Source organism: Cheilinus undulatus, linkage group 13 (genome assembly GCF_018320785.1).
Source record: "Cheilinus undulatus linkage group 13, ASM1832078v1, whole genome shotgun sequence".
Classification (NCBI taxonomy): Eukaryota; Metazoa; Chordata; class Actinopteri; order Labriformes; family Labridae; genus Cheilinus; species Cheilinus undulatus.
The window spans coordinates 10,826,792-10,848,869 of record NC_054877.1 but is presented as its reverse complement, the minus strand read 5'-3'; the positions used below and the strand labels follow the sequence as shown (position 1 = coordinate 10,848,869).

General features: G+C 40.5%; 2 protein-coding genes across 2 annotated transcripts in view; both read right to left on the bottom strand.

Moving 5' to 3' along the window:
* Window positions 1-9,984, bottom strand: part of LOC121519956 (telomerase protein component 1-like) — a 47,440-nt gene extending 37,456 nt beyond the window's left edge. Inside the window, exons 1-9 of the mRNA XM_041803086.1 lie at window positions 9,830-9,984; window positions 5,976-6,481; window positions 5,659-5,856; window positions 4,139-4,288; window positions 3,316-3,480; window positions 2,923-3,060; window positions 2,745-2,816; window positions 2,404-2,540; window positions 2,012-2,169 (exon numbers count right to left, since the gene is read on the bottom strand). Coding sequence (XP_041659020.1) covers window positions 2,012-2,169; window positions 2,404-2,540; window positions 2,745-2,816; window positions 2,923-3,060; window positions 3,316-3,480; window positions 4,139-4,288; window positions 5,659-5,856; window positions 5,976-6,479 — 1,522 coding nt within the window. The 5' untranslated portion in view covers window positions 6,480-6,481; window positions 9,830-9,984. The remainder of the gene's footprint in view (window positions 1-2,011; window positions 2,170-2,403; window positions 2,541-2,744; window positions 2,817-2,922; window positions 3,061-3,315; window positions 3,481-4,138; window positions 4,289-5,658; window positions 5,857-5,975; window positions 6,482-9,829) is intronic.
* A 2,705-nt stretch (window positions 9,985-12,689) lies between these two features.
* Window positions 12,690-22,078, bottom strand: part of tep1 (telomerase-associated protein 1) — a 45,940-nt gene continuing 36,551 nt past the window's right edge. Inside the window, exons 43-55 of the mRNA XM_041803859.1 lie at window positions 21,690-21,797; window positions 21,505-21,609; window positions 21,171-21,300; window positions 20,979-21,064; window positions 20,690-20,816; window positions 20,291-20,421; window positions 20,074-20,195; window positions 18,017-18,160; window positions 17,663-17,762; window positions 17,383-17,494; window positions 17,188-17,270; window positions 13,328-13,432; window positions 12,690-13,175 (exon numbers count right to left, since the gene is read on the bottom strand). Coding sequence (XP_041659793.1) covers window positions 13,050-13,175; window positions 13,328-13,432; window positions 17,188-17,270; window positions 17,383-17,494; window positions 17,663-17,762; window positions 18,017-18,160; window positions 20,074-20,195; window positions 20,291-20,421; window positions 20,690-20,816; window positions 20,979-21,064; window positions 21,171-21,300; window positions 21,505-21,609; window positions 21,690-21,797 — 1,479 coding nt within the window. The 3' untranslated portion in view covers window positions 12,690-13,049. The remainder of the gene's footprint in view (window positions 13,176-13,327; window positions 13,433-17,187; window positions 17,271-17,382; window positions 17,495-17,662; window positions 17,763-18,016; window positions 18,161-20,073; window positions 20,196-20,290; window positions 20,422-20,689; window positions 20,817-20,978; window positions 21,065-21,170; window positions 21,301-21,504; window positions 21,610-21,689; window positions 21,798-22,078) is intronic.

The following is a 22,078-nucleotide window of genomic DNA, read 5'->3' as shown; positions in this document are numbered from 1 at the left end:
ATTTACGTTCCTACCTTCACCTATGGTCATGAGCTGTGGGTTGTGACCGAAAGAACAAGATCACGGATACAGGCAGCTGAAATGAGTTTCCTCTCCAGGGTGTCTGGGCTCTCCCATAGATATAGGGTGAGAAGCTCGGCCATCCGGGAGAGACGCGGAGTAGAGCAGCTGCTTCTCTGCGTTGAGAGGAACCAGATGAGGTGGCTTGGGCACCTGGTTCGGATGCCTCCTGGACGCCTCCCTGGTGAGGTGTTCCAGGCAGGTCCCACTGGGTGGAGGCCCCGGGGAAGACCCAGGACACACTGGAGAGACTACGTCGCTCGGCTGGCCTGGGAACGCCTTGGGATCCCCCGGGAAGAGTTGGATGAAGTGGCCGGAGAGAGGGAAGTCTGGGCTTCCCTGCTTAGGCTGCTGCTCCCGTGACCCAATCTCGGATAAGTGGAGGAAGATGGATGGATGGATAATTGACCCCCTGAACCTAATAACTGGTTGTGCCACCCTTGGCAGCAGTAATTGAAATCAAGCATTTGCAATAACTGGTGATGAGTCTTTCTCATTGATGTGGAGGAATTTTGGCCCACTCTTCTTCACAGAATTGTTTTAACTAAGCCATATTGGAGGGTTTTCCAGCATGAACTGCCTGTTAAGGTCACACCACAGCAACAGGTCCAGACTTTGATTTGGCCACTCCAAAACCTTAATTTTGTTTTTCTTGAGCCATTCAGAGGTGGACTTGCTGGTATGTTTCAGGTTGTTGTCCTGCGCATAACCCAAGAGCGCTTGAGCTTGAGATCATGAACTGATGGCTGGACGTTGGCCTTCACAATTTTCTGGTAGACTGCAAAATTCATTGTTCCATCAATCACAGCAAGTGGTCCAGGCCATGAAGCAGCAAAGCAGCCGCAGACTATCACACTGCCACCACCATGTTTGACTGTTGGTCTGATGTTCTTTTTATCAAATGCTGTGTTATTTTTACTCCAGATGTAACAGGACACACACCTTCCAAAAAGTTCTACCTTTGTCTCGTCAGTCCACAGAATATTTCTCCAAAAGTCTTCGGGATCATCAAGATGGATAACATTTTTGTCTTTCTTATGGTTGAGTCATGAACTCTGACCTGAGGCCAGTGTGGCCTGCAGGTCTTTGGATGTAGTTCTGGGTTCTTTTGTGACCTCCTGGATGAGTCATCGTTGCGCTCTTGGAGTCATTTTAGTTGGCTGACCACTCCTGGGAAGGTTCACCACTGTTACCAGTTTTCTCAATTTGTGGATAATGGCTCTGACTGTGGTTCACTGGGGTCCCAAAGCCTTGGAAATGGCTTTGGGACCTTTTCCAGACTGATAGATCTCAATCACTTTGTTTCTCATTTGTTGTTGATTTTTTTTAGCTCATGGCATGATAAGTTCCTTTTTGAGATCTTGTAGCCTATTTACCTTTGTCTGACAGCTTCTATGTAAGTGATTTCTTGATTCAACAAATCTGGCGGTAATCAGGCTTGGGTGTGGCCTGTGAAATTAAACTCGGCTTTCCAAAAACTGTGGCTAATCACAGTTAACTTGTGATTTAACAAGGGGGGAATTACCTTTTCACATAGGGCCAGATGGGTTTGGATTTTTTCCCCACTTGAAAAATGAAATGATCATTCAGACTCTGCATTTTGTATTTATTTGGGGTGTCTTTGTGAAATATAAAAATTGGCTTGATGATCCGAAACATTAAGTGTGATAAATATGCAAAAAAATCAGGAATCAGAAAGGGGGCGAATATTTTTTCACGGCACTGTATGAAGGAGTTCTGACTTAACCAGGGTTAAAGCTAACATTTAAACGATTCTGTTTGTAATATCAGTGGTATTTTTGTTTGGTTGCACCCCTGCAGGGAAAGATCATCTTAACTGGGAGATAATAGCATCCACACAAACCAGAGTACCCATAAATGATGTTATAACTTCATTTGATTCATCAGTGAGAAGTATTTTTCTTCATTCAGACTTTCAGACTCTGCAGACCTATGAGCTTCTCCCAGGTAGCAGCCTTGTTTCCTTCCAAACTGAGCAGCCGCTCCCACGTTTCCGGCTCTTTGAGCTTCATCCTCTGCCCGGCTCGCTCCCTATCCCACACACCCTTTATTCCACTGCTCATGAACGTCTTCGGGTCAGCAGGATACCTGGAATCAGAGGAAAAGTTACTTCTTTGAACATTTCTTTCAGTCTGAAGCAAAAATTTCATAAAAAGTTAGTGATCTAAACATAAATGAATTAAATACTGGAGGACACTAAGCATTTGTCATCTTCCATAGAAACGCTTTAGTGGGGGTCAAAGGGGCATAGAGCTAGATCTAAATTCTTATAAATCTCTGCAGAAGATGTTGGTGTACATGTGCATGTCTTATCATGCTCACTTTTTTCCCAGGATGGCCATAACGTGTTCAGCCGGTTCTTTAATATGAAGCCTCTTGATCATTTTCTTTATACTGAACTCACTCTGCTTTTTATCCACCACCACTTTGCTGTCTGCTTTGCTGCCCTCCACCTGTAACTGCAACACAAACAGAAGAGCGAAACAAAGAGTTCATCTTTGATGTTTTTTTTTTTTATGAAACACAGATATAGTTGCACTAAACCCATATGAGAAAGAGCTCAGATATATTTTGTTTTACATAAAAAAACACTTCCTGAGAACACCTCTTAAAGATCACAATTATTGAAAACAAGGACATGCATGAGCTGTATATAAACTTACAAACTTTTCCAGAATAGTTTTATTTGATCGCAGCAGGCTTGCCCAGTGATGAAGCTGCTGAGCGGTTGGTTTCTGGAATATCAAAAACAGAGTATGTTTTAGAAGAAGATGTGCACCCAGTGGCTAATTTAGGCTTAAACTGAACTTTAAAAAGAGGCTGACATTAATGGTCCTGTACCTTGGCTTTGGGCCTGTTACGGCTGTGTTTACAGCGGTGTTTGCGTGTGTTGTATTTAGCCAGCTGGTACTCGTTAAACTGCTTAAACTTGTCCGCCATTGCATTCTTCAGGCACATCGGCAGGGAGTGGCTGAAGCACTAAAAACAGAAGGCATATGTGTTTTAATAGGATGCAAAGTTAATGACATATCTTAAAAATCAAAATGTGGTCAGGTCTAACTCCCAAATCCTGAAGCTGCAACAGGTACATATGACAAAGCAGCTTCAGAGTATTTCACTTGCAGAATAAGCTAGAATAATTAAAATTTGTTTGACAACATGACAGAACCTCTGACAGATCTAACACATTCATGTCAAAAATGCACAATGCTTTGAAGGCTCAGTAGCACTTACTTTACTGTAGATTCTGACAACTTCCAGCCAGTCTGAAGGCAGCTGAACAGCAGAACAGAAGTATCTACGGAAATGCAACTTGGTGGATGGCAGACTGGCGGCCAGAGCCAATAAGAAGTTGGCCGTGATGCGGATGTTCAACTCCTGCCGGGTATAAACCGCTACCTAAAAGGTAAAATAAAGAAAAACACAACATAAAAATCAGAAAGTGAATGGATCAGGTCCTTCAAGTCACAAAGTTTTGACATTTACTTTAGGAAAGTCACAGTGGAAGCTCCGCACTCATGCAGGTGCAGGAAAAGTATGCAATTTTCCAGTGAGAAGTCTGCACCACTTTGGGACTGCTCCAAACACTCATAAACCTACTAGGAACACGTCTTAAAGTGTTCAGTCTATCATCATATATACCTTTACTATTACTACTGAATTTGCAGCCATACATTTAACTCATTCATTGCTGATGCTATTATTTCTCTCCACCTCTCTCTCTAAATCTCCCATTATTTCTTCACATGGACCGTGGATCAGTGGGTAGAGTCAGTCATCCTGCAGCTGGAAGGTTGAGGGTCCATCCCAATATGTTGTTACATGTTGATGTGTCCTTGGGCAAGACGATTAACACCTAATCACTTCTACTGCTGCATCAACAGCATGTGAATACAGATCCATATAAATGGGATTAGCCAAAAGTGTGACCTGTGTTGTCAAAGCACTTTAAGTAGACTCAAAAAAACGTTAAACATATAACAAAACAAAGAGCACAGTCTACACATGCCCTCTTTGTAAAGTGTCTTGAGATAACATTTATAATGTACATACACACCTTGAGAAGAAACTGTGGGTCAGAGACAGAAATGTCTTTTGCCAGGTTCATGATCCTGGTCCAAACACCGTGCTCTGCGTTCCAGGCTGACTCTCCTGGGTTTGTGCTCTTGCTGATCAGAGAGCAACACACAGCATTCAACAGGCGATACTGAGGAAAGGACAGAGGGTATATCCGTTATATGCTTAAATCTCAGAAAGTTAAAGCAATAAAGAAGACCATAGCAGATATTATACTCTTTCTATACTCTTGGACAAAAAATTCTAAACTTTGATAGTTGTTTTCTCTATCATTATAAGACCCAGGAAGTCATTTTTATACTGTAAGGGGAAAATGAAAACCCAGACTTTATTTCTAAAAATATTTCAAGTTACCAAATGGACTGGTGGGTGGATGGATGGATGGAGATAAATAAATATGGATGGATAATGGATGGATGGAGGGATGGATGGATGCATTGATGGATAAATAGATGGATGATGAATGGAAGATGATGGTCCAATGGATGGATGGATGGATGGATGGATGGATGGATGCATCGATTGATGGATGGTTGGATGGATGGATGGATGGACGGACAAAGGGACAGACTATGGATGGATGGCTGACTGATAAATACAGATGATAAATATGGATGAATATATGGATGGATGGATGGATGGATGGATGGATGTGGATAAATATGGATGGATGAATGGGTGGATGGATGGATGCAATGACGGAAAAATAGATGGATGATGAATGGACAATGGATAGTCCAATAGATGGTTTGATGAATGGATGGAAGGATTGATGGATGGACGAATGGATGGATGGATGCATTGATGAATAAATAGATGGATGATGAATGGAAGATGGATGGTCCAATGGAAAGATGGATGGATGGATGGATGGATGGATGGATGTTCGATGGATGGATGGATGGATGGGTGGTTGGATGGAGGGATGGATGGATGGAGGGATGGATGGATGAATGGATGGATGGATGGAGGATGGATGGATGACTGGTAGGACAGATGGATGGATGCATGGATTCTTTGGATGATAGATAGTTTATGAATGGATGGATGGATGGATGGATGAATGGATGATGCATTGATGGATGAAGATAAATAAATAGATGGATGAAAGGGTGGTTGGATTGATGGATGGATGCATGGCTAAATGGATGTTGGGATGGATGGATGCATTGATGGATGAAGATTAATAAATAGATGCATGTTGGATGGATGGATGGATGCATGCCTCAATGGATGGTGGGATGGATGGATGAAAAAAACGGGCAGATTTATAGATGGATGGATGATGATGGTTGGATGGATGATGGATTGATAGATGGATAGAAAGACTCAGAAAGATGGATGGATAGATAAAAAGGTGAAGAAATGAAGAAATTACTTTTCTGGGTTTTTCTGTCTTGGAAATGATTCATCTTAAAATGACTTAAATTCTTAAAACTCTATTTCTCTGGGTCTGATGAGGCACAACAAACATCAGCAGTCTAAACATTATTCACCTACTTTTTTATCCTTCAGCTTCTCTTCTGTCTCCTCATTTCCCCTTTCAACAATCGTGAATTCCTCCTGTTTGATGACCAAATCTTGATCCAGTTCCTGGTTGCCCAGATCTGTTCCTAGGACAGCTATTTCCATGGGTGATCCAACATCATCTTCCTCCCCATACTCCTCTTCAGAAGAAGACTCTTCTTCAGAATGTGTCTGATGCAGACAGAGGACATTAAAATAGGAAGGCCGCCAATCTGACACATTAAAAATGTTATCAACATTTCAATGGCATGTAAGCACAAAAGGAAATTGTAATAAAAAGTGTAATGTACCAAACTTGTGTCTTCAAAAGGGAACGGCATCATTTCAGATGTTTCCTCCTTCCCTTCATCCCCTCCATCTTCACTTTTCTCTTCTCCACCCAAAACACCAGTGATGAGTGAAGGAGGATGAGCAACAGGACAGCTGGGATGGGACGTTTGGAGCAGGGAGTCTTTGGGCCCAGATAAAAAGGAGGTCAGGGAAGAAGAGGGAAGAGGTGATTGGCTTTTAAGAAGCTTGTTCTCAGTGCTGAGGAGAGGAGAGGTGAAGGAAGGTGAGAAAAAGGAAGTAGAAAGGAGGGATGATGAGGTGGAAGACAGGTGGGAGGGCTGCAGAGCGGGGCATGAAGAAGGCTGCAGTGCAAGGTTTGAAAGTGGGGGTAAGAGTGCAGAGGTCTGAGTGAGGAGCTTGTTCTCCAGACTTGGAGGAGCATAGTTGGAGGTCAAACTTCTCCCACATGTCTGCTGGTGTCCTCCTTGGGCCACATCGGCCTGCTGCAGAGTCAGTGACTTCATCTCTGCAGAGAAAGAAAGCACATCAATCAAATCTGAGCTCCTCCTTCTGGTCACAAATACAAATCTGCATTGAACCAATACAAACAGGAGGTAGCATGGTGTTGCAGGCATCTATTCAAAGGTAACAAAGTCTGTCAATAAACACAAGTTTCAAATTAATAAGAGGGACAATAATATGCAGTTAATAAGCAAAATAATCTTGGCCACGTTCTGCAAGTAAGAGCAAATCAGAAGGCAAAGGCCAACCTAGAAGACCCTCATCACCCTCTTCATGCAGAGTCTACACTGCAGCTTACAGGGCGGACATTCACTTACGCTAGGATGGCCAAATCACAGAAAACTTCAGTCATTTCTCCATTAGCAATTAAATTTTGAACAAACTGGAGGCTTTGTTACTCTTGCACATATCCTTTGGACTGTTGGACTTTGTGTCTCAACCCTGAAAAACAGCTCCACACCATTATCACTCCTGCACCAAACTTCACAGCTTGCACAGTGAAATCCGGCAGGCAACGTTCTCCAGTCAGGTGTCAGTGGGCTTTACACCACTCCATTCAACACTTGGTATTGGACAGTTATACCCAGGCCACCAGATCATATGATATTTTTATTAGAACTGGCCCACCAGTATGAGGTCTATAGATTTCCTCCAGTATAAAAATGTAAACTTAACCTGGAAGATTTACAATATCCTTGCTGAGCCATAAAAATAAGAAAAAGTAAACAGTAAAAATAATTTGATAAAAAGTCAGGAATGGGAGAAATTTGTTTTCTTTATATTTCCAATTTTACATCTCAGAGTTATGACTAAAAGCTATGGTTTTGACTTTTTATCTCATACTTTAACCTTTTAGATTCATACTTTTACATTAAATCCTAGTTTGACCTTTCAAAGTCATGATTTTGACTTTTATCTCATGTTCTGACCTTTAACAACTCTTACTTTTGACTCTTATCTCGTTTTTTACCTTTAAAACTCATGATATTTCCCACTGAGGATCAATAAATCAGTTTTCACTGACATTGATAAAGCTATTTTGAAATTTATCTGGCATGGGAAAAAATCACGTCTCAGTATCAAAACACTGAAATTGCCAAGAGAGAGAGGTGGTTTGTCAATTCCAGACTTAACTTTTTATAATTGGTCATGCCACATGCGCATAGTGTCAGATTGGCTGAGACATTTTCTTGATTCCAAGCAGGAGACCCATGTTGATACCTGGCACTGCCCCTCTTTATCTTTAATTGGTCTCATCACAAATAAATTATCTCTTCTTCCAGCTGAGCTACAAAGCAGCCCAATTTTAATGAATACAATCAAAACCTGGGAGAGGATTGTTAAATTTATTCAGAGAAAGGGGTCCTCATCTGTTTTACAACCTATCATCCACAACCCGGCCTTCCCTCCAGGTTTGGGTGCAAATATTTTCCTACACTGGTATGATTGTGGTGTTAGGATTGTTGGAGATTTGTTTGAAGCTGATAAGTTATTATCATTTGAACAAGTCAGAAACAAATATACCCTCTAAACATTTTTACGGTTATTTACAGGTCAGACATTTCATCAGCAGCCTTGACCTACCTGAAACTTTGCCTAAAGCTTCTGACATTGATTCATTTTTGTTACAATTTTGCCTAAAAAAAAAAATCATATCCCATGCCTATAGGAAGTTACAGTCTCTCAAGACATTGAACATCAACAAAACTAAACGTGTATGGGAGAGGGACCTTGGGATTGAGTTTGGGGAGCAGGCTTGGTCTGATGCTGTAGAGTCCGTAGGGAAAACTTTTTTGTGCAACAGGATATCAGAAAGTCAGTACAGAATCCTTCACAGATTGCAACGTACACCCCAATCCCTTAATACCTTTTATCCTGAGTTGTCTCCCCTTTGCATGAAGTGTAAGAAAGAGGTCGGTTCTTACATTCATTGTATCTGGAGCTGTTCTGAGGTATATGATTTTTGGGTAAAAGTTTCACAGGAATTAAATCTTACTTTGGGTAAGACAATACAGGTAAATTCCAGTTTGTTTCTTTTAAACATAGCAAGTGAGGAACTCTGTTTGACAAATGTCCAACATAAACTTTTGAGCAAGCTTACTGTCTTGGCAAGAAGATGTGTTTTATTTCAGTGGATTAAACCCAGACCTCCAACTATCAGTCAGTGGTGTGGAGAAATTCTTACAGTTTTGCCGATGGAGCGTTTAAGTTCAAGGTTGAAGGGAAATGAGAAGTCTTTTGACAAGCTTTGGGGGCCCTTTCTTGACTATCTTCCAGACTGCATAACAGACTTAATAAAGAAGGGATGTTGTGATGTAAACTGGCGCCCCTCATGTACTCTTCAGAATCCTTGAGATTCTCTAATGTGTATCTTATTTTAATATTAGGTTATTTTATTGTGCTTTATTACCTTTCCTGCTTTGTGGATTCACTGAACCACGTTTGATATCCAATTACAGTGATATAGAAATGTCTACGTGGAACCGCCTGTACTAGTACATCATGCTTGTTACAGGGATATTTTGACCATCTCGTTTTGTTTTGTATGTATTGTCTGATCCCACTTGATTTATACTCTGCTTATTCCAGTACTTGCTGTCATGTGTTTTTCGTTTTTCTTTTTGGTTTTCCTCCTTTTTTCCTCTTAAATGTTCAAAAATTCAATAAAACATGTTTAAAAAAAAAACTCATGATATTTAACATTATTTCATATTTTGACTTTTAAAACTCATGAATTTGAAATTTAATCTCATATTTTGACATTTTAAATTCGTGATTTCAATATTTATCTCATATTTTGATTGTTAAACATCATGAATTTGATTTTTTTTTCTCAGTTCTGCTGACAATTTCAACTCCTAACTTTGACTTTTAATTCATTTTTAAACTTTTAAAACTCATGGTTTCAGAATTCTCATACTTTGCCTTTTAAAAACATTTTTTTGACTTAAAATGTCATGTTTTTACCTTTAAAACTTGTCAGTTTGACTTTTTATCTCAGATTTTGAGTTTTTAACCAATCATGTTGACCTTTTAATCTCAAAACCATTTAGGCTGACTGTCACTGGTTAAATATTGACCCTGTTAGGCCCTCAGGTGAGACCCTAATCCAGAATCCGGCTCCTGCTGTGATTGAGTTTTAAACCCCTGGTTTAAGCTATCTGTAGTAAGATCTGGCATTCAGCTGTGAAAAGGAATTCATAACAACTTCCCTCATGTAACTTCTGTTATAAAATGAAGTGAGACATGAGTCAGCAAGCAAAACTGTTGACTATGACGGTTCAAGTTCACTAACATGATTTAAGTAGGTGTGGTGGTTAGCAAACAACAATACAAAATGAGCAAAACTCACCTTAAACCTCTTTGAATACGCTTCACAAACAGCGCTGACTGTGAACAAAGATGTCCTCTCTTGTTTTAATGTTAGCATTTGATGTACTGCAGAGCTAGCGTCTATTACTGACGCCCATTGGGCTGACTGCAGCTCCTGATCAGCTCCTGATTTACTGTAAATTTCGTCATAGGAAGCAGCTGCTCTGCTGTTTGGGAAGTTGGAGAACTCTGATTGGTCAGGATCGCTGTGTACTTTTTTACCGTAATGGCGCACATATGGGTTCCTGCATTTAAACTGCACAGTTAACAACAGAATACATACTGTGTACGTATTGTTTATTGATCTATCAGCTCGTAAAGTGCAAAGGCGTATCTTGTCTTATGCAACCTTGGGGCGTTTCCGGATTTTTATGTATGGGTCACTGATAAAACGTTGGCAGGAAGTTTGTGTCCCCACATGGACAGCATTTCCTGTTTTACCCTGTCTGTTTCCATGAATCTGTTCCAGTCAGGGGCGGTTTGAAGATTTTGGCGGTCCAAGTTAAAGATCCAGTAATCAAAACAACTACAGAAAAATACTGTAAACTGTCTTTTTTCAAATTAAAATTAATTTAAATAAATAAACAGAAAAATGTGGAATATATCCAAATTTAGAATACACAAACCCAAATAACCAAAAGTATATACTCACCAACTTTTAGAAGGGGATCATAACCCATAAATCCACAACTTAATTAGTGACATGTCCGCAGGCCAAATGTAATTTATGAAAATAAGAAAAAAGTATGCTCATTTTGAAATAATATTTATCCCTCCCTGAATGCCTGCATGCCATTTTTACCACACAGTGATCCAAAAATTCATTTCTTTCACATGTAACAAAGGATCTAAAAAAATTTATGATTTGCTTGATATAATAATTTTGGGCTTTTGAGGGGCTAAGAATTAGCTATTGGGGGCAGGAATCTCCCAGGGGATTTTTCTTATAATTAAACTCTATCTTGATGGTATTTCATTCAGTAATGGCCCCTTATTTCTCCCCAAAATACATGCATTATTTCAAACAATTTAGACATTTATGTCATTTAAGATACACATCTATCATGACTTTATTCTGGAGCCCATTGGTGTATTGGCCCCAGGCACTTGCCAAATGGGAAAACTGCCTATGGGTCTTCAAAAACTTCTAACATTAAGGCAGTGGTTCCCACAGCGGGGCCCATGTCCCCTAGGAGAGGCTGAAGCTCTGGGACAAAGGCCTAATAGAAACAACACATGCTGATCAGCACTACCAGCAAAGGATGGAAAAAATGGTTACAGAATTGGAGTGCTAACAATGAATGCATGTCAGATATCATAACTAATTAAACGAATTATACTAATGAAAATAATGACACTTATTTGATTAAAATAATGTTGGCAGCCAGCAAAAAAGCACTAACAAGAAGGTGGCTTACTAAAGAAGCCCCAACAAAAGAGGAATGGATAAATATTGTTAATGAAATATATAAGATGGAAAGATTAACTTCTTCCCTTAATTTATGTATGGACACATTGACTAATCACTGGAGGAAATGGAACAGTTTTTTTTTTAAAGGGGCTCCCTAGCATTTTATAATCATCAGAACTACATGCAAAAATGGGATCATTTAGGAAAGGGATGATGTGAAGTACACAGATGTTTAAATACATAAATGTGAAAATGTCTGGGGTCAGGCCAGAACCTCCTGTCTCCAGGGTTGCCACCTTTCAGAAAATTAGGAAGAAAAGCTGTATTTTTTCCACACATGTTGAACACCAAAAGCTTAAGATATCCTTTGATACATTTCGGTTTGGGATCCATAAAGCTCACCCAAAGTTGTAAAGTGTGACAAAAAGCTATGGTTTGTGGAAAAATATAGTGGCTGGAGTTCCAGCTTTAAATCAAAGACAAGTATTAATGCATACGTACCTGTGCTCCTGTTTGGGCATATGAACTGATTTAAATGAATGAACACATCAAATTTATTTAAAAAATTGTGGAGTAAAATAGTGACCCCTAGTGAGCACTAATAGTGTTAGTAAAGGGATACAACCCGTTTATCATAGTCAGGCTGCTTAAATGTAATTTCTGTGTTTGCTTTATGTAACTAAAGGGGCTCTTTGTCTTTCTTTTAACACAAAGATAAAAGTGACCTGAGAGGACACGGCTTCGGAGAATAGATACGGGTTGAAAAGGAAACACCGCGGAGCTTGAATCCCCCTTCTGTGATTTAAGAAACACTAGCTACTCACTGACCTTAACGTTTTATTTTTCTTTTTGTTTTGACTGACTTTTATATTTCTGTGTACGTCTGTGCTTTTTAAAAAATTTTTCTATCCATGTATCATTGTATTAAAAAATAAATAAATAAATATGTATATAAAAAAAGGATATAACTACTTAAAAATACAAAATAAAATGAAGAGTCATATCTTGCTCTTTCCTTCACCTGTGAAAAGGTAGACACTCAAGAGTCCCTGTGAGATGACAAGTGCTTCCTTTAAGAGACCACCAATCCCTGATAGGTTACATAACCTTCCACATGGCCTTTAGTTGCCACAGCATCGCCATCTTCAACAGACCAAGCTTCTGTACTTACAAGCTCCAAGTAGTGGCAATGCCGATGGTTACCACATGGTCCTTCACTGCCCACCCCCTCCCTCAACCTAATTATGTAACCTGAGGAGCAGGAGCAAGAACATAACTATGGCTCTCAAGTGTTCCTGAACCAACTCCCCTCTATGCTACCTCTTGATAGAGGTATCTATAGTGTGTCAGGAAATAAACATTTCTGTGAATGTACACCATTTTCTCATAAAGTACAAAGAAAAAAGACATCAAAATAAACAACAAAATGCTGCTTCAAATAGTTTTAATCCCAAGAATAAAACATTCAAGTTTATTGCACCATTTTCCCTTAAAGTGTCTATTAAAAATTCCTTTTTCCTCTTTCAGTATGATCAAATAAAACAACTAACAGACCTAAAACCAAACTAAAACTGATATATTTCAAGCTTCCTATTTTTATACTTGCTTGTTAAGTTTATTCAAATGAAAGGCACATGTAAACATGGCTTAAAGCTGATACAAAGATCCGTATTCCTACATATAGTCTCAATTTTTACCCTGCTTTTATTTTTGCACAGTCATTGCACATTCACCAAAAAGAAAGAAAATAGGTCATCTTTGGTTGCAGATCAGTTTAGTGTATAATATTTCAAGGATTATTCTTCCAGGAGAGAAAGTAGAGCTTTCCCTGTCCGTCTCCACAAACCAGCTCAGTGGGATTGTTGGGATTCACCTCCAAGAGCAGAACAGGACCTCCACAAACAAACATCCCCAGCTGCGGGAGGAAAAAGAGACATGAAGGGTAACATCAGCACAAAATAGACCAACGCATTTTTAAAAAGTATAAGCAGCATTAAAAACAATTCACCGTTTATCAGATTTATCAGAACTTCAGCAAAGTTTGGTTTGGTTCTATATGGTATGTACCTGTTTCTTGGTGTTTCTATCCCACAGCTTCACCGTCCTGTCGTAGGAGGCTGAGATGATGGTTCTGTCAGTGAGTCTGAGTACAGTGATCCTGCCACTGTGGGCCTGAGGAGAAAACATCAACATAAGACACCACATGTTCAGAGTAACTGTCAGAAAGACACAGAGCATATCTACATATGAAACAAACTGAATAAACAGCCTGGTGTGCTTCCAGCTGTAACTTTACTATTTAAATGATGATTTAGCCTCACTACAAGTTAAAAGATCTGCTGATGCAAAAAGAGAAAGCTAACTATTAGACCTGTAACAAAACACCAACAAATCTATGAGAGAATCTGGAGTAATGTAAATGTGCTGTGTAGTATAAAGAGGACGCCTATGTTGTCTGGCATCACCAGAAGAGTGACATGCTGTATCTGAGAAACATTTCCCTCTGTGCTTGATTTTGCATATTGTTCAAGAGACATGAATCAGCCTGTGTCAGCCAGTACTGCACCATGGACTTCAGCGCTATTGCTCATTGTGTGATGGAGCAATCAGACTCGCAGGAACAAAAGGCGTAGACCAAGCCACAATTTAACACCACAGAAACTGGGAATATTCTGAGCTAGAAAACATCTTATAGATCTATCTATCTTACATTAAGTGGTTGCAATGAAACTCATGGATGGTATAGTGTCTCAGGGCTCTTTGGATCACTGAAATCAATCTTAGACACCTGTGATCATTAGTTTGCCAGGTGAACCCAACTAAAGGAAAACTACTTAAAAAGGACGTTCTATATTATTAAACAGGCCACAGGTTTCAGCAATATGGGAAAGAAAAATAATCTCTCTGCTGCCGAAAAGCATCAAATAGTGATTTTCTTGTGTTTCAAATACATGGGCCAGACGTAGCCATCGAACAGGCCGGGTGGATCTGGCACCGTGGAGTTCCTACATTTGATATTTCATGAAAACTTAAGCTTGAGCATCATACTGTAACGAAATTTGTGGCTGATTCAAGAGCACAGACGGGTTCATGCAGATAAAAGCATAATGAGGAAGGTTTCTGCCTGACAAATTCATCGAATTAAGGCAGCAGCTGCTAAAATGCTATTAAAAAGCAGCAAACAGGTATTTGAAGCTGCTGGTGCCTCTGGAGTCCCACAAACCTCATGGTGTAGGATCCTCCAGAGGCTTGCAGTTGTGCATAAACCTACTATTCAGCCACCCCTAACCAATGCTCACAAACAGAAATGGTTGCGGTGGGCCCAGAAATACATGAAGACTCATTTTCAAACAGTCTTGTTTACTGATGAGTACCGTGCAACCCTGGATGGTCCAGATGGAGGAGTAGTGGATGGTTGGTGGATGGCCACCATGTCCCAAGGAGGTGGTGGAGTCATGTTTTTGGCCAGAATCACAGGGAGAGAGCTAGTGGGCCCCTTTAAGGTGTGAAAATGACCTTGGCAACGCATATAGAGTTTCTGACTGACCACTTTCTTCCATGGTACAAAAAGAAGAACTGTGCCTTCCATAGCAAAATTTTCTTCATGCATGACAACGCATCATCTCATGCTGCAGAGAATCCCTCTGTGTCATTGGCTGCTATGGGCAGAAAAAAGAAAAGGAACTCATGGTGTGGCCCCATCCTCCCCTGACCTCAACCCTACTGAAAACCTTTGGAGCATCCTCAAGCTAAAGATCTATGAGGGTGGGAGGTAGTTCACGTCAAAACAGCAGCTCTGGGAGGATATTCTGACTTTTGCAAAGAAATTCAAGCAGAAACTCTCCAAAAACTCACAAGTTCAATTGATGCAAGAATTGTCAAGGAGATATCAAAGAAGGGCTCCTATGTTAACATGCAACTTGGCCAGTTAAGATGTTTTTGATTGAAATAGCTTTTGATTTCAGTAAATATGACCTCCTATGACCTGCTGCAAATTCAACAAATGACCACTTTCAGTTCTTTACAACCTATAAAATGCTTTTAAACTGTGTTGTGCATAATAATTTGGGACAGTGCAATTTGATTTTTTTTTTATTTAAAAAAAATGTTATCATTGGAAGGTTTGTTCAATAAAATTTGAATTATGCTCTAACAGTTGATGGTTTGAAAATTATACTGACTGCCATTTGCATCAACTGTTTAGGAAAATCAAAGAAAAATATCATTTGCATAATAATTTGGAATGCAGTATAGTGTCCCTCAAGGTTCTGTTCTGGGCCCCATCCTATTTTTGTTGTGTATGTTGTCCCTGGGGTCTGTTTTACAGAAATATAATCTCTCCTCTCACTGTTAAATACATAAATACAGTACTCACAATAAGTTAGGGATATTGTGAGAGATAAGGTGTTTGTTTCACTTCAGTGATCTTTGGGATAGGGAGGCAATTGTATTAGGGTGATAGACACACCTCATTTTGTGTTTTCCACGTAATGTCTCAGTGTGTACAGTGCACCTTACATATCGGGGCCAATACCAAAAAATACAAAAAGACAACCCTTTTCAATGTTGCATCAATTTCAACATTCTGGGGGTATAAAAAGCTGGTATTGTCAGTAAGTCATTCCCAGTTCATCATTCAAGCAGCCATGAACACACGACGTCACTTAACGGACGAGCAGCGCCACCTGGCCATAGCGCGCCGTCAGGTCGGTAGTAGGAAGTCAGATGTTGCTCATGAACTTGGTGTGTCTCAAAGTGTCATCAGCAGACTTGCAGCAAGACACAGAACTACTGGCAGTGTTCATGACAGACCCGTTTACAAGAAGTGAGGGGTACTAGGGTTTCCAGACAAACCATTCGCAACCGACTCCACCGCTTTGGCTTGAATGCCAGACGACCGTTGCAGGTGACTCCACTGACACCAAGACACCGCCGTGACCGTTTGCAGTGGGCACAAGACCATGTGACCTGGACAATGCAGCAGTGGTCTACCGTCTTGTTCGCTGATGAGTGTCGGGTCACCTTGCACAGAAATGATGGTCGTCAGCGTTGCTGGAGAAGGCAAGGTGAGCGATACGCCGAGGTCAACATGGTCCCCAGGGTTCGCTTTGGTGGAGGAGGTGCAACAGTCTGGGCAGGCATCACCAGTCAGTGCAAAACAGATTTGGTGATTGTAGATGGCTCAGTCACTGCACGGTCTTACCTCAGAGACATCATAGAACCCATCATCATCCCCCAGCTCCGCCAGCACACCCCCAACTTTCTGTTCATGGATGATAATGCTCCACCACATCGTGCCAGAATTGTCACAGCTCGACCTCAGGAAGTCGGAGTGCCTCATATGGTATGGCCAGCAATGTCCCCTGACCTGAACCCCATAGAGCACGTCTGGGACCAGCTGAAGCAGAGACTGGATGATCGTACCCCACCCCCACGTGACCTGGCAGAACTGCGTGTAGCACTTGTGGAGGAGTGGAACGCATTGCCTCAGAACAACATCATGAGGCTAGTAAGGAGCATGAGACGTCGCTGTCAAGCTGTCATTGCGGCAAATGGTGGAAACACCCGTTACTGACTTTGCCAATTTTGGTTATTTGGGGCTATCTTTGTTATCGTCTAAATTGTTGGGGTAATAAATATTAAACTAATGAGAATGGTGTTTCTTCTCATTCATTAATAGTAATATCAAAGGGAAATATTACTTATTTCATTAAAATTCAGCCCAAATAGGAAAAGCACTCATGTAAATAACAATATCCCTAACTTATTGTGAGTAGTGTATGTGGCAAGCACATAGAGGCTGCTGTCTGCTTGGCAGAGCAGCATGAAGGCAGTTTGCCTGAGCTCTGTGGATTGCATGCTATCTTGTCTTTCATTTGCACAGATTTGGTAACATGAGGCCCTAAACTCTTTTGCCAAGCTCTTACGGGTTTTCTGTTGCACCACGTAGAAGGTTCTGGAGCCTGGATAAACCACATGCTGCCCTTAATGTCTCCGCACACGATGAGGTCTGAAAGAACGTGACAAACAAACATGGTTGTTAAAGGAGAAGTTGTAGGAGCTAATGTGAAGCCTGATGTAAGAGAAGGAAATAAAAAATCATAATTACGAGAGGTTTGTACCTTTGTCCATAGTCGCAGCTGTGATCAGGCTGCCTTTCTTCTCCTCCTCATCAGTGAGCAGGTGCGTTGAGCAGAAATTTGAATTTAAACCTTGTTTGGGGCCCAGAGAGAACTGAGCAGAGAGCGAACAGAGGCATCAGTCAATATGTAAAAAATGTAGTAAGTGATCTACTACATATATATTTATTACATATACACATACACATATCTGAATTTACTCTGACGGAGAGGTATAACTATATTTAGAGTTTTATTTCAACATCTATTGAACAGAACTCACGATGAAGCCAATCTCAACTCCTTCTTCTGATTCACCAATCAGCCACATGCTTTTGTCGTCGTTTCTTTTCATCCCAAGTATTCGTACTCTCTCTGTCCAGCTGCAAAATAAACAAAAACAAGGAACCTGCAGTAAGTACAGTTATTTAGGGCTTATGATAACCCCTTCTCACCACAGGCCAAAAGAATCTGCACACATGAAAAGTTAAATGGCTAATCTAAAACATATGTAATTGTATTTACTATATTTATGTGACCATTACTCTGAATTTGACAAGATAAATTCAAAACAAAAGACAATCAAGTGATTCATGAAGTTTAAACCCCAGAGCACCAAGGCAGTACTGTGCATTACTCTGTGGCTGAACAGGTCCACTTGTTGTCTTCATTAGCTGTGATGTCGTATATTGTTCCATTGGTTGACACCACCATCAGGAGCGAGCAGTATATGAGGTCCATCACCGGATCGTTCGCTTTGTACGTAGTTACCTTCGTCAGGCTGGAAGAGGCAGAAACAAGGACGAGAATCTTACATTATTTCATGTCTCCAATAAAACACTCAAATCATCAGTTTACTTACCTATCTACAGTGCCTGTAAAAAGTAGTCACCCTCATGGATGTCTTATCCTTTTGTTGATTTTATAAATCCATTATGGCTAGTATAGTTTGGCTTTTTGGCATAAAACAACAACAAAGTCCTCTCTAATGTCAAAGTGAAAACATATAAATTATCTACAAAACAATGTCAATTGAATAAATATATAAAAGTAAAATAAGTGACTGCATAAATATACCCCCCCCTTAAGTCAGTATTTAGTAGACGCACCTTTGGCTGCAATTACAGCATTGAGTCTGTGTGGATAGGTCTAAGTCAGGTTTACACATCTGCACACTGCAATGTTCACAACAGCTCTTTTCAAGTCCATCCACAAATTCTCTATTAGGTGAGGTCTGGGCTTTGACTCAACCACTCCAGAACATTCAACTTGTTGTCTTTAAACCATTTATATGTAGCTTTCACTGTATACTTCTGGTCATTGTCTTGCTGGTTAATAAATCTTCTCCCAAGCCGTACTTCTCTAGCAGACTGAATAAGATTGTCCTCCAGGATTTTCCTACATTTTGCTGCATTCATTTTATCCTCGACCTTTACAAGCCTCCAGGGCCGGCTACTGAGAAGCAACCCCCAAACCATGATGCTACCACCACTGTGCTCCACAGTTGAGATGGTGTTTTTGTGGTGATGTGCAGTGTTTGGCATCTTGTCTGATGGCACAAAAGGACAATTTTGGTCTCATCAGACCAAGGAACTTTCTTTTCCCATATGCCTTTTGGTGAACTCTAGTTGAGATTTATCTGAGTTCTCTTCAACAGTAGCTTTCTCTTTGACACTCTCCCATAAAGCTTTGACTGGTGAAGAATCCGAGCAACAGTTGTTGTATGCAGAGTCTCTCCCATCTCAGCTGCTGAAGCTTGTCACTCCTTTGGGGTAGTCATATTTGTCTTGGTGGCCGCTCTTATTAGTCTCCTTCTTGCACGCTCACTCAGTTTGTGAGGGCGGCCTGATCTAGGCAGATTTACACATGTGCCATTATTTGCTTCCATGTCTTGAAGATGGATTTAATTGAACTCTGGAGGATGTTTAGTGCCTTGGAAATGTATTTGTATCCATCCCCTGACTTCTACTTTTCAATAACCTTTTCCTGAGTAACTTGGAGTGTTCTTTTGTCCTCATGGTGTAATGGTAGCCAGGAATACTGATTAACCAGTTACTGGACCTTCCAGACACATGTGTCTTTATACTAAAATAACTTGAGACACATTTACTGCACTCAGGTGATCCCCATTTTACTAATTGTGAGAATACTAGCACCAAGTGGCTGGACCTCTGTTGAATTAGGTCAGTCACTTTAGAGGGGGTTAATATTTATTAAGTCACTTATTTTACATTACATATTTTTATTAAATTGACATTACTGTGTAGAAATCTGTTTCCATTTTTACATTAAAAAGTTTTTTTTGTATTTTTTGGGTCAAAAAAAGCCATATCATACTGATAATAATTTACCTATAAATGTAATAAAAGGATTTAAACATCCAAGGGGGTGAATACTTTTTACAGATGCTGTATAGAATTTAACCTTTGTGCCAATCCTAAGCTGTCAGCCGGTGAGAGGTGGGACAAGTACTCACGCTTACATTCATATCTGCGGGCAATTTAGGATCACCAATTAAATCTAACAAGCATGTCTTTAGAAGGAAGTTGAACTAACTTCAGAGCCTCCATGCATGAACTCAACACAGAAAGGCCCTGTCTGACAGTGTTTCAAGACTAGGAATCTTCTTGCTGTGAGGCATCAGTGTTAATCACTGCACCACCCTGCAGCCCATGAAGTGTGACTGTTATTTACCTTGCTGTGCTGCGTTGTTGATTCCACACCAGCTTCCAAACATCAACAGAATCCTTCATGTAGCCGACAGCGTACTGGTCATCAGGCATGGAGCAGATTGCTGTGATGGAGCTGGATGAAGTCTGACACACAAAGACACAAACAACATTTAATAACACCAACACAAAAAAACTTGTATTTGTCCAGAGTTCAGCCCTGCTTTAAAGTGCATCATCACCTGCTTGTGGCCAACCAAGGTGTTGTTATGCCATATTTCAAGAAAACCGGATTCATAACCGGCAAACAGCAGATCGTCCCTCTGAGAGAAGCACAGCGCCGTGACCGGGCCTCTCAGAGTGGACGTACCATCTGAAAAGACACAACACAGACATTTTTGTAGACAGTGTTGATTTTGGTGGCGGTTATGAATTCAGTTTTACAGATGATTGGTTAGATTGCTTGATTAAAAACCTAAGAAGACTGAGCATTTCCTGTGTACTAATTTTGTTGAAGGGGACATATTATGCAAAAATCACTTTTTCAGGCATTTCTAACTAAAATATGAGCCCCTGGCCTGTCCATGATCCCTTCAAGTACCAGAACCCCCACCCCACCCAAAGGCAGAATATAATGTTACTTCTCGTCTGAGTCCAGCTTCTTAGTGAGCAGTCTTCAGAAACTGTGAGGAATTCTGGGAGTCCTTCTTTGGAGAAAACTCCACGCACCGAGCCGGAGTGACCATGAAAGGTGTTTAAGTGCTCCACCTGTTTATGAAGGTACAGAAAGTGAGACAAATAAAGCAAAATCTAAACTTTTATGAGGGTAGAGATCCAAAGGCAGTCCCTCTCTGCTCTGCCTGTAGATTTGTACTAAAATGACACCAAAAAGAAGAGTAAAAACGTCATAATCGCATTAGACCATCAGACCTCGAGTGGTTTCCAGACATGCACTGAGCCGTCCTCAGACGCAGTCAGGACAGTCATTTCCTCTGGTATGACTTCTTTGTTTTTGTCTTGGAAGAAAAGGAGCAGGACGTAAACAGGATGTTTATATCAAAATGAGCTGCATTCATCATATTGTCCAATACAAGATAAATTATGATAGACACAGCAGTTTACCTGTATTAGCTAGGACACAGCAGTGGTGAATCCGCTGCTTGTGTGCGGGGATGTGGCTGACTTCTGTGTCTGTTTCCCAGTTCCAAACATGAAGCGCTCCTTCTGCACAGCCAGCCATCACATAGTGTCCCTGCACACAGAATCACCAAACAACATGTTAACTAAGAAAATCACCTAATGAGGTGGAGGTTGATTTCTACTACATGAAAACCTTCAGAAATAAAGAAAGACAGACACAGAGCTCATTTAGTCTACTTTTGCAAATGTAAATGTTTTTCAGTCCTTGAGAAACAAACTGTTTTCTCAATGATCTTTAAAATTCAACTTTTCTCACCAGACAGCAGACAGACGTAAGAGGACTGGACCAGGAAATCTCTTTGAGACGCTGGCCTGCCTGCAGATCCCAGAAACAAAGCCTCCCATCGCTTGATGAACTAACCTAGAACAAAAAAGGCAAGCTTAAAAAACCCACACAGGAAGTGTTTTTTTTATCAAAGTAAATGGATGTAAAAGATTTACCACACAGTCTGGAGTCCAAGCACAGCCAGTGATCCAGTCCCTGTGAGAGTGAGGGAGAGACTTGGAGAGAACAGGAGGAGACTCGCTCACATCCCAAACCATCAGAGCCTGAAACAAAGACACATGTTGGTACTTTAATACAAATACTATAAATACTTCTAGATAAGATGATACTACAGCAACAGTTCCAGAAATTAACTAAGGAAAGAACAGTACAGAAAAAAGAACAGTAACACAAGAAATGTTACCTTAAATGGCCTAACAAAGTCATGCCATTTTTGACAATTCAAGAAAACTTCAGGTAAATGCTCCTGACAGCTTTCTGAGTTTCTTGCTTGCACAGGAACTTCAACTTGGGCAACTTTTCTTGTCCATTTTGAAGGTAAGGC